The sequence below is a fragment of the Magnolia sinica genome, chromosome 5 (genome assembly GCF_029962835.1).
Source record: "Magnolia sinica isolate HGM2019 chromosome 5, MsV1, whole genome shotgun sequence".
NCBI lineage: Eukaryota > Viridiplantae > Streptophyta > Magnoliopsida > Magnoliales > Magnoliaceae > Magnolia > Magnolia sinica.
Window position 1 is genome coordinate 44,429,064 of NC_080577.1, and position 13,018 is coordinate 44,442,081.

General features: G+C 41.6%; 1 protein-coding gene across 9 annotated transcripts in view; it reads right to left on the minus strand.

The window, feature by feature from the left end:
* LOC131245991 (serine/threonine-protein kinase GRIK2-like) overlaps positions 1-13,018 on the minus strand; it is a 45,794-nt gene that overhangs the window by 14,733 nt on the left and 18,043 nt on the right. For all 9 annotated transcript variants that reach the window (XM_058245836.1, XM_058245834.1, XM_058245832.1 and 6 more), the window contains 2 exons: positions 7,049-7,136; positions 6,760-6,884 (listed from right to left, as the gene is read on the minus strand). In XM_058245836.1, coding sequence (XP_058101819.1) covers positions 6,760-6,884; positions 7,049-7,136 — 213 coding nt within the window. The remainder of the gene's footprint in view (positions 1-6,759; positions 6,885-7,048; positions 7,137-13,018) is intronic.

Below are 13,018 nucleotides of genomic sequence, written 5' to 3' on the forward strand. Positions count from 1 at the left end.
TTTCAACAATCTCAACTTACTGCAAAACTTAAAACCAACATATCCTGACGCACTAAAGCCTGCCCACCAGTCTTTAACCAGTTGTTTAAAGCCTTCAATCTTCAACCATGAAGCTTCGAATTTGAACGGCTTATGACCCCAATTTTCCTCCTCTACTTCTAGAAGAATAGGGCTATGGTCAGAAGTAGGACGCGGGAGAACTGTTTGGGATACTCGAGGAAAAGTTTCCAACCACTCTGGCGAGACCAAGAATCTGTCCAGCCTAGACATGGATTAGTTCTGCCGTTGGACCACGTAAATCTTGCATCGAGAAGAGGGAGATCGACCAATTCCTGATCTTCGATCCATTGAGAGAACAGACGCATACTAGCCGAAGTCCTACCACCCTGGGATCACTCGTCAGGGTATCGCGTGATGTTGAAATCACCGCCAATACACCAAGGACCATCAAATTTTTGTCTGACAAAATTCAATTCCTCCTAAAACTCTAATCTTCTATCTTCTTGGTTGGGACCGTAGACTGAAGTGATTAAACAGAAAAAAAACCTAAAACCTCTTTGAGCAAGACTGAAACAAAGAAAATTCCACACCAACTATCTATAGCGGACCAAGAAGAAGAATTCCATGCCACTAAGGTACCTCCTGAACTTCCAACAGCATCCAATGCCACCCACTTAGCTTTTTTTTTCTTTCCGAAGAGTTCCTAGCAATTGATCACTAAACTTCTGAACCTTTGTTTCTTGGAAGCATATCACCTCAAGTTTACTTCTTCCACAGATATCCTTGATAAGTCTCCTCTTCCGCTTGGACCCCGCTCCTCTAATATTCCAAGATAGCACTTTCATTTAGGAAATTGATCTGCCCCGTTGCATTTGAGACCCACCTGTAGAAGAGGAGCGACTGATCGTCGTGGGGCTGAGAGCAAGACTAAGTAGTTCTTTATTACTGTTAGATCTGATGAGAGATTTCCTGGGAGTTATGATACGAGACAGTGGGCGGCCACGATCTTCAATACAGTGAAAAAGCGCTATATAACCTTCTGGATGATCGCCAAAAGAAACTCCTATAGATCTCCCAACATGACCCATTGCGTCCCTGATCCATTTTTTCTTTTGAATAGTATCGATCAACTTTGTCCTCTGTTTTGCTTCATCTGCACTTCCCTGATGTCCCGTCCCCGTCTCACCAAAGGATGTGCTCACTCTGATCTGTAATGGTTCCACCTCCATGACTCCTCCTGGATCTGCATGGAAGAGATCTGCTATGACCCGATCGACCATTGGAACTAAAGGAGAAGAGGAGTGAAGTGAGGAGCAAGCAGAGGAACCCGTGGTATTTGAATTCCAGGGCAAAATTTTGACGTCGAAGCCATCCGACGCACCCCTCTCTAAGGATGCACCACTATCTAAGGAAGGGATTACATCCATCTGCAGGGGAAGATAGCAGAAATCATTTGCACGCAGGCAGGATCATTACATGGACAGGGAAATGAACCGTTGGATCTGATGTGCATCATTGACACTTGGCACAAGAGGAGGATACAGGATCGGAATAATCTTACGATTGGATGGAATCTCCGCATTGAAAGAACAGCCTGGATCGAAAGTAGGTAGAGTCGGAGGGTCCGAAGCAAACACCTCGATATTAGTAGCTACCAAGCCGACTAATAGCTTCTGAGCCTCTCATTCGGGTCCTCCAGGGTCTCCGAGGCAGCCACCTATATCGCCACGACAATCGCTCTGACACAATTGAAATTTCGATGTAGGAAATAATTGATTGCGCTGTTCCGACTCGGGTTCTATGTGCGGCGAGGATTGAAACCCTATTGACACGTCACCCGAGAGAAGACATGTCGAACAATCCCGCCAAGGGCTGACGACCTCTCCTCTATCAGCAATAGGCGCTCGACACGTCTCCATGACTATTAGGGATGTACATCAAGTCGAACCGAGTCGAGCTGGCCTCAGCTCGACTCGACTCGGCCACTAGCTGACCTCAGCTCGAACTCGGCTCAGCTCGGCTCGGTCCTCAAGCTTGACTGGCCAGCTCGGCTCGGTTCGGTCAGCAACTCGGGCCAGTTCGAGCCAAGTTCGCCATTCCAGCATTTTCACAAACACCTTGACTACACCTATAAAATCTCACTGTATTTGAGACAGCAGCAATGGTTTTACAAGTATTTTATCAAACACCTTCTAAGCAACATAAAAATCAAGAAAAAAGGGTGTTGGTTTCATATACATACCTTCCTTGCCACCAGCCACACTTCTTTAAGTCATTTCATCAAACACTTGGTGAGCAACATCAATATCAAAGTAACTAAGTCACTGAACTGGTTCGATCCAAGTTTGATTCGAGTTGGGTTCGATCCGAGTCGAGTCGAGCTGGGGCCAGCTCGAACTCATTTTCGAGCTCAAAAAATCAGCTCGACTCAGCTCGAACTCAACTTCGAACCGAGTCGAATTAAGCTTTTTCGAGTCGAGTTGAGCGAGCTAATCGAGCTAGCTCGGTTCATGTACACCCCTAATGACTATGTTCCGTGCTCCTCGATAGCTTAGGGCTTGTACTCCATCTTCCGAAGCCCCTACCAGCTCCGCATCTAATGGAAAGCTGAGTTCCCCTTCTACCTCCAGAAATCACCTCATCTAGGAATGGGAGAATCCTTTTCCTCCCTCTGGACCGGAAGTAGAAGCTCTCTATCTTCCGCCTTCACCTGGACGTGAGGTGGAAGGAGTTCTCTCTTCCTCCGCCTAACTCTGACCCTGATAACACCCATCTCCTCTGTAAGCTTTGTTTTGGAGTTGAGTTCGATAAACTGACCAAGTCGAGCTGCGACTGCTAGGAAGAATTCATCATAGCAGGGGAACCGCCCAAATCAACAACTAGACGTCTTCCATCCCAAACAAAGAAAACTCCTCCCATTTCAGAATCTTGATGATCAGCCCATCTTTATGAATTGCTCCCGCCATGATCAGACAATCTAGGTTAATACCTACACCCGATTCGATCCAAAGCTCATTATACCCCATGGGTTTGATGTTGTAAGTCTCTTGCAGGAGTCTGCAACATTCATCCAACCATTTCCTAACTTGCTATATCGACACTCCATCTTTTGTAATCGCCGCCACCAAGTCTTGAAGGGCTCTTCTTGAATGGTTGAAGGAAACAAGGTTAATACGAACCCAGGTATTGTTCCCTGTGGAGGTACCCTCGTCATTCTTCTGCCTCTCTTCTTCATCTATATTTGTTCTGCTAGCCTGTGGTCCGATTGCGTGGCTTTCGATTTGAGTAACACCTCCTTGAAGGAAGGCATCTCACCACTATTTGAAGATCTCTGCTCCCCTTGTGAGTCGGAACCACAGCTGATAGGATTCCTCCTTCTGGAGAGACTCTTCGCTTTCATCACTCTCCTGTTTTGTTCTTCAGCTCTGGTCCAAATCTTGCTCTTTAAGCCATCAGTTTAATGCCACTGAATCCTTAACCGTGTAACATCTAGACTGCCTTGCTAAGTTCTTCCTCCAAACTCAGCCTAACAAGGGTAAAACCTCTGAATTTCCCTGTCACCCTGTTCCTGGGCAGAACGACATCCATCACCGCTCCCAGCCCGGCCAAAGACCCTAGAGAAGTTGATGGGAAGCCAACCTACTGGAAATCCCTTAACGAATAGAGTAGGGAATGCAAAAACATCCCTCCCTCTATTTAGATCTAACCCTTTCTCTCTTCGCCCTCTCTTAACTATTTGCCAGGCCGTTCCTTCCTCGCTCTCCTTCTGTTTTCTGATCATCTCTTTCCACTGTTCTGCCATTTTGATCATTGTTTTCCGATCATCTCTCTCTCTCTTGGTCCTCGCTCGCAACAATTTCCTTCCTCGCCCCACGAGAAATATATTTTTGAACTATTACATAATGTTGGTTAGCTGGGAGCTGGGACAAGTAATACTCGTTCTGGCCACCATCTCGAAACTCCAGTTGCTGCTTGCAAACCAAGAATGCACCCGGATTACAAGCCTCCATCATCGGGTCTAACAAGCGACAAGGAATGAAGAGGACCATCAACTTTGGAAAACCAGACATTCGTCGCTTGACAGACCCACTGCTCACCCAAGTGGTTGACCGATAGGGTAGACCAACAAGCTTGCCATTCGCACCAGCAAATGACCAACATACTTGTGGAGGGACATGGCTCAGACTGAAGGAGTAGAGTGGCTACAATTAGCAGTTGGATGGGGGTGTTTCCCATGAACTAACAGGAATTGGATTCCACGCCAATGTCATCGACATGATCTATGGGATTCAGTAGTACCATGACTCGATGACTATTAATGCTTACTGATGTCATTTCAACAGGGCATTAAACTCTAGACAATTGACTCAGTAAGAGACACGGGCTTAAGTAGTGATTCATTAAGAGATTGCAGATCAAGGCAACACGTGTCATCTCCTAGTTTTAACCTAAGACTCATACGAGTTGACAATCAAGGGTAGGGTTGTGGATCGGTTGGGTTTTCAGGTCTAATCCTAAAGTACACATACCCGGGGCTTATCGAGTTCAGGTCTTACCGTGTCTGAGTCTCCCTTTTGAGGACCCAGGCAAGAGCCCAATCAGGTTCAAGTAATGGTCTTTGGACCTTGGTTTCGAGTTAGATTCAAGTCAGGTCCAGGTCAAATAGGGATTGCATGGTCAAGCTCACTCAATGGATGGATTAAATCACACAGAAGTTTGCCACATTGAAATATTCGTGGTGAGTAAATAAGCTTTCTTACATGCATTTCGCTTAGCAAACCTCATTGTTGCAAGAATAATTAAAATAGAAAATATTACTATTAAAATTAACCAGGCTCAGTTTTAAATGGGTCCAAGACAGTGGATCCAACCTGAACCAAATTAAACCCAGTTCTTAACTGCATCCAAAATGGTGGACCCCAACCAACCCAATATCTAAACTGGTCATAAAATTGGATAGAAGGGTCCATCAAATAGCCACAAGTCTGGGTACCTGTTGACAGCCCTAGCAAGGACCCCTTGCTTATGAACAAAAGCACATTCACTCCCCAAAAACTCACTCCAGTCACCTCTACTCCTTCCTCCCAAGCCATTATTTCCCAATATCACGCCAAAGGAGGACCACAATTCCCAAGGTTATCCGAGCAGTCTCCCTTCAGTGCAGTCTTGCCCAAGGGGTCTCTCCTTAGCTCCAAGAAAATCATTTTTCATTGCGTTATGGGCAGTTGTAGGGGTGGCGATGGGTCAGCCGGCCTAGCCCAACCTTGTAGGACCAAGGCTAGGGCCTCTGAACTTGGTCTGAGGCACTTGTTAGTGGCTCCCATTCAACCTACAGGTATAGTTTAAAGATGCTCATTGGATCCAGGGCCCTATTCCAAACCATTATATGATATTTTAAGGCATGGGCTCGAACCTGAGACTTGAACCTGAGACCTGAAACCTTTGATCATTAACTCATTTCCTTACGAAGTCAAGGCTTAGGCTTTTTCGACCTAATTAGGGCCAAGGACTAGCACCAAGCTAGGGCCAACCCCAGCCCACCACCCCAGTCAATCGTTATTCCATGAGTCCTTGTCCACTTGTGCACCATTAGTCATCTGTATCCACTCTTTTCGCTTTGTAGTTTAAACAAAGCAAGCTTAAAACCTTGCGGCTAAAAAGATTAGCTAAGATAACAAAGCCACAAGAGTCCATCTGTATAAAAACCTGCCCATTTGTGTAGGGAGTTTTTCCCCCCTTTCTTTTTAACATTCATTTTTGTAGGGCAATTGCCATCTTCTCAATACAATAATAGCTTATTTTGATAAGGAACCTTGAAACGCTGAAGCGTGGAGGGTCTGTTGTGTGGGTCCTTCTCTAGCTTCTTTTTTTTTAAAGGATTTTGATTAGTTTCTCTATGCATCTTTGAGCCAAGGGGCGCTTGTAATCACTCCTAGTGCCAGTTCTCTGAATACAATTCCCGTCCGTCAAAATAAAATCCATGACCATAACTTCCAGCTCATATTGTGCCCCTCGTAGTAAGTAGTCTCTGACAACCCTTGCACTGAGCACCCCTACACTTAATCATTGTTTTCCCTTGCATGGACCCAAGATCGACACAAACAACCAATATGATTTTAAATTTTATTTAAAAAAAAAAAAAAAAAAAAAAAAAAAAACAAACAAACAAACCTTGGACTATTGCAGCTCTAGCTATATGATAGAACAAACATAATTCTCTTAGGGATGTCATTCAATGAGATAGCTTCATAATTCTTAGCTTTTTCACGCATTTGGTCAACAATGATTTTTTTACAATAATAAATTAGTAAACAGCAAGCAAGTAGCTAGAACTGTCAATATACTTTTGGAATATGCAAATTTGTATAGGCATGCTTGACTTTTAATTATATGCCACCATCCATCAGATACTAATATGAATTACCATGAAGCTAAAAGGCACAATATCCACTAGTGAGACCTCCCACAACAGCTGGTTGGCCAATGATTTAGGCCTTTGATGTAGTCTCCACAACATTACAGTAAAATAGAGCAACAGTTAACAATAAAAATGAAATTAAAAAGAAGGGGAAAGAAGAAGAAAAATGATAAAGAGATTGGCGTTGGTGAGCACAGGAGAACAAAAGAAATATAAGCTTAGCAAGAAATAAGATCTTTCCTTCCAGAAATCATGGACTACATTTTAGATAGCATGTCTACCGTGTGCAAACAAGTAGAGCAAACTAGCATTCAGAAAGCATATGAAATTAATCATCTTACATGAGTATGGAGATATATAAGCCCAGCAACAATGTCACGCAAGTATCTTCTTGCAGTACTTTCCCCCATGCCACCTGGTGGACCAGAACCCTCACATACCCATTTTCCCTCTACATACTCCAGAACTGCACAAGAAACAGAAAACCTCAAACAAAGCAATAAGGTTTAGGTACTATATAGCCTTGTGCTGCTTTAAAAAATACATCCTAATACATAAGACTCGTATACTTAGCTGAGTGATGGAGCAAAAAAAGAAAAAAGTAACAGACAAGAAAGTATCAATAAATACCCATGTAGAAGTTATCTGTGTTTGGGTCATCAATCACCTCAATTAGATTAACTATATTGGGATGGTCCAACATTTTCATGATTGAAACCTGTAAAGCAGAAAGTAGATAACTTTTAGCCTGAGCCTGGAGTTACTAATAAACATGATGAAAATTGCTTGCATCACACATATAAGCCATCTTTATGTTCTTTTTCCTTTTTTGATTGGTAACAGTCTAGTTTGTTTTATTTAGGAACAAATAAAAAGCAAAAAATATATCACAGTCACTTCACAATAGAGGAAATCAACTCCCATAAAGAAAAGGAATCCTAGTATAGAGGATACTGCACTACATATTTGTACCCAATTTTTTTTTCTAGTAAGTGCAGCCTTATATATGTAAGAAGGAGAAAAACAACTTTACAACTATAATCTGGTTTTCTTAAGTAAGCTGGGATCAAACATGATATCTCAAGGTTGCAGCATTTTAACACCATCATGCAGGAATATTTCCTGGCTGGCAGGAAAGCCATTTCCTACAGCCAGAGGATTTTCAAGACCCTTTCCTGGTTAGCAGAAACTGGTTTCCCACCAACCAGTGATTCATACAGTTGTCATGTGGACTATATGGATGACAGGCAATGTTGTCAGAATCGTTATCATATTGCAAATCGTAATAGAAGTTGAATCATATTGAATCGCAAATCGTACCGTAAATCATAAGATTTTTTATGATTTTCTTAAAAATATGAAAATATAAATAAATCAGGAAAAAAAAAAAAAGAAACTTTAACACTCATGACATGGTATTACTTAAAAATTAAATTATTCTCATCTTTCTATTTTTTCTCTTTCAAGAAATTTTCCTTACAAAACATGCAAGGATTCTTTGATAATTTATGTTTTTGTTGCCTTTCTTGAAGGTAGAATCGCGTAGGAAAGTGGCATTTGATTCCGTAGACCGGCGAAAAAAGATATTTGGATTTGTAACTATTATTCCACAATATATAAGTCAACATGATCGTAACCAGTGTTCGAAATATCGGTATCGCACTATGTATCGCACCCCTGGGATACAGATACGTATTGGTTATCACACAGGATATATCGTTTGTATCGCATAATTTATCACACTTTTTGGGAAACATGGGGAAACATTGGGAAAATGGTTGAATTTTTTAATGAGACTTTGGGGATTGTTAAAAAAGCTCTTAATACACACTTTTAAATCATAACATCTCAAAAAAAAAATATGCACATAATAAATTTCCTTTGTATAGGGTCCTAAGCTATGCGATGTTTAACTGAACTAATGCAACTATATTTAAATTGGATGCATGATATTTATAAATATATCATAGTTATGTATGAAAATACAACCAATTCATTGAAAAGACGAAGAATAACTGAAGATGTAAAATTTGAGAAATATACGTATCAATAATGGGGACATGAAGTGACATCACCAAGTTCTGAAGGGCCCACCAGGATGTATGTGTTGTATCCACACCGTTCATCCATTTAAAGATATCATTTTAGGCCATGAGAAAAAGAATGAGTCAGATCCAAAGCTCGAGTGGACCCCACCACAGAAAATAGTGGAGAGAGTGACGCCCACCATTAAAAATTTCTAAGGGCCACAAAAGTCTTTGATCAAGCGGAAAGTTGTTTTTTTCCCTTTTTTCATGTCTATCTTAACTTATAAACAGGTTGGATCTCAGATAAACATCATAGAGGACCCACGATCAGGGTTTCAATGGTGGGTGTCCCTCTCCCCACTGTTTTCTATGGTGGGGTCCACTCCAGATTTGGATCTAACCCATTCTTTGTCTCATGCCATAAAATGATCTAGCCAAATGGATGGACGATGTAGATACAACACATATATCATGGTGGGCCCCACAGAACTTGGTGACATCACTTTAGTAGCCGGTCTGGCTACACGTCTTGAGAATCCGAGGACGCGGATTTCCTGTGCAAGCCATTTGCAGGAAGTTCTGGCGCTGAAAACTTAAGTGGGGCCCAACGTGATGTTTGTGAGTAATCCACTCCATCTTTTTAAGATCATTTTAGAACAAGGAGCCAAAAATGAACAGGATCCAATTTTCAAATGGGCTGAAAATGTAAGGATTGAACATCCACAGTCGAAATATTCGTGGGGCCATAAAAGTTTTGAATCAGGTTAATATTTGTGATTTCAGTTCATCTCAGCTCCGTGGGCCCCACCATAATGTATTTGTTTCATCCATTCCGTTCATCCATTTTTACGAATCATTTTAGTGCTTGATACAAAAAATTAGAGGGATATAATCTCATGTGGACCACACCACAGGAAAACAATAATGATTGGATATCCACCATTAAAATCCTCCTAAGGCCCACTGTACTGTTTATTTGACATCCAATCTGTTGATTGGGTCATAAAGACCCAGATGAAGGGAAAAAATAAATACTTGGTTGGATGACAAATAAACATCACTGTGGGCCTTAAAAAGGTTTCAAGGGTGGAAATTAACAGTTCCGCTGTTTCCTGTGGTATGGTCCACTTGAGTTGTGGGTATGGTTCAATTTTGGGCTGAACACCTAAAATGACTAGTAAAAATGGATGGACGGCGTGGATAAACCACGTGCAATCACGGTGGCCCAACAGAGTTTACTTGGTACGGGCGTACCATGTGGCCCGTCATTGACGGAAACGGATTGGCTACTCCACCAGCCAATGGCTGACGGTTGGTGCTCTGTGGGCCCCACCATGATGTATGTGTTTCATCCATGCCGTCCATCTATTTTTCTAGATCATTTTATGATATTACACAAAAAATTAGATATATTCCAATATCAATTGGACCACATTACAGGTAATGGTGTGGAATGAACGTTGACCATTAAAAACTTTTTGGGGTCCATAAAAGTATTGGATCTAGCTGATATTTGTTTTTTCCCTTCATCTAGGTCTTTATGATCTAATCAACAGATTTGATGTCAAAAAAACAGTACAGTGGGCCTTAGGAGGATTTAAATGATGGATATCCAATCACTGTTGTTTTCCTGTGGTGTGGTCCACCTGAGATTTATATCCCTCTCGTTTTTGGGATAAACCCATAAAATTATCTTTAAAAATGGATGAACAGAATGGATGAAATACATACATTATGGTGGGGCCCACAGAGCACCGACCACCATCCGCAGGCTGGTGTTGGGGGGAGTATCCAATCCGTTTCCGTCATTGATGGCGCCATTGCCACATGACCAACTTATGTGGGTCCCACCATGATGTATTTTTTGTATCCACACCGTCTATACATTTAAAGAGATCATTTTATGGCATGAGCCAAAAAATGGGTCAGATCTAGAGCTCGAGTGGACCCCACCATAGAAAACAGTGGAAAGAGTGACTCCTTAAAGGTGGGCCCTTAAAATTCCTAAATTTAGAGATCAACCCCTTAAATAAGATGGGAAAACGGATGGATGGCGTGGATAGACAACATACATTAAAGGTGGGCCCAACTGAGTTTACTGAGTACGATAAGAGCGTACTCCGTAACCCACCGCACGATCGAAACCCCCTTTTCACCCCATCTCTGCACCCTTCTTCGTTTTCCCTCTCCTTCACGCACGCAGAGGTTCCAACGATCGCAGCAATGACGATTCTTGTCCGGAGGAAGGGGTTCCTCAATCTGGCCCGATTTCTTGCTGGAATCTCCGAGAAATCCCCACAGATATATCATACTTGCCTGTCGAATGGCCCACCTCCGATCACCAATCTTCGCGGGTACTCTCCGATTTCTCCTTCTTTTTTTCTAATTCAAATTTTTTTTATTCTTCACCTATACGCATGGCGATATCGTGCGATATCTGAATTTTTGCATTTTTGGTATCTTCCGGGCGTTATCGCCGAGTATCGTCTCGTTGGGGGCCGATAACGATAATATCGGCCGATAGTATCGATAATTCGAACACTGATCATAACCATAAACCATCCATAAAAACATTCCAGATAAGCCATACATCAATTTGGTATTTCAGCCAATTAAGAATTAAGAAATCATAAAAATTAAACTGAATTAAATTTATAAAAAAATAAAAAAATAAATAATATAAAACAAAAAAAAACAACTCTAGGAATTAACATTGAAGAGAATATATATCATTTAATCTCTTCTAAAGAACAAAATAAAATAATTTACCATTTCTAAACTTTTTTTTTTGAAAGGTTTTTTTTTCTAAATGATTCTTAAAGCCCCCATCAATTTAAAAGCATAAAATGAAAGCTGAGTGAAGCTTAAAATACAAGAAAACAAGTATAATTTGAATCATAAATCAGGATTTCAATTGTAAATCATAGGATTCAAATCATAAAATCGTAGGATTCATATGAAAATGGATTCAAAGGTGGGATTCAAACCATTTTGCTTAAGATTCAACTCAAATTGTAAATTGTGAATCATAAATCATAGCATTTTGACAACACTGATGACAGGGAACAGATTTCCACCAACCAGTGAATTCCTTGTTTCCTTAGCGAGCCTCTTTGTTTTGGTTCTTTTTTTAAGTCCAAAGTGTTGGTTGAGTACCACTTTTAATGGACACATGGGTAAGATTAGAAGATAGGAGAGGGATCAAAGGGCTGAGAATTTTTGTTGTTAGGGTCGTGTGAATACTATTTTGTAAGAATGAAATCTAGTGGCTGATTTATGAAATTGAATTGAAAACATAGGAGCTAAGAAAAGGGTGCAGTTTCCTTCTTCTTCCTTGATTAGGTAGGTATCCGAGATGAGCTCTCCTCTCCCTACACCTCGTTGCAATCTGATTTCCCTTCCAGTTCTCTTTCTTTCTTTGTTGGCTGCTTCAGAGTCAGGCAATCCCTTTCCTGTGTTACACTGCACTTGCATAGCTGGGAACCCAGTTGGCTTCAACTCCAGACTTGTCTAATCCGATACTTAAACCTCAAATCCCAAGACTATAAAAAATAAAAATAATAAAAAATAAAAAGAAATAAAAGAAAAGGATCCAGATTTTAATAGATAGTAGAATTCGAAGAAGAGAAATTAGTGTGCGCAAGCGCGCGCGTGTGGGTGTGTGCAGGAGTGCTCTCACAAGGTACCAGTACCACCACAACATTTCATGATACCTGGCTATCATGGGGCCCATGTGATGTGTGCAGCTAATCCACTCCGTCCATCATGATAGCCCCTTCATGTTACCATAGACCAAAAATCAGGCCGATCCAATACTCAGTTGGGCCACACCATAGCGAACACGGTCAAATCATGCCTAAAACTTCTAAATTCATGTGGTGTGACCAGCCTGAATTTTGGAATTGCCTGATGTTTGGTCTCCCTTTATCCTGGTGGGGCATGTATGATGAATGGCTTGGATGATATATATAAACAACATGGTGGGCCCCAGAAACCTCAGGGGAGGTTTTATTGGTTGGGGGTCCCCTCCCAACTGTCCCTAATGGTGTGGCCAACCTGAATTTCTGTTCTGGACGAAATTTGGCCCCGTGGCCTAACATCAAAGACCCCAAATCCTAATGGATGGAATGGATTTGATTTACTCATCATGTAGGCCCCACAATAGCCCAATGCCACCACTAATAGCAAAGGTACTGGTACCGTATGAGTGTTTTCCATATGTATATGGTGTGGCCTGCCTCATGTTCTATTCAGTCTAAATTCTGACCCTAGAAGGGAGACCCAATGGATGGGACAGATTTGATTCATTCATCACATGGCCCAACAATAGTCCAATACCACCGCCATCCAAGGACTATAAGAATGTCTGCTTCTCATGGACATATAATGGCAGATCCGAACGCGAATTGCATTATTCCAATCACAGAATGTGTACTACAATAAATATGGCCATCAATCTCATCATGAAATGCTTTATCAATGTTAGAGAAGAACTTGTCTTTCTTAGGTTTGATTGTGCTAGCCATCATGTCTCCCACTCGTTAGATGAGTTTGGGGAGATAGTGTTGCGTTG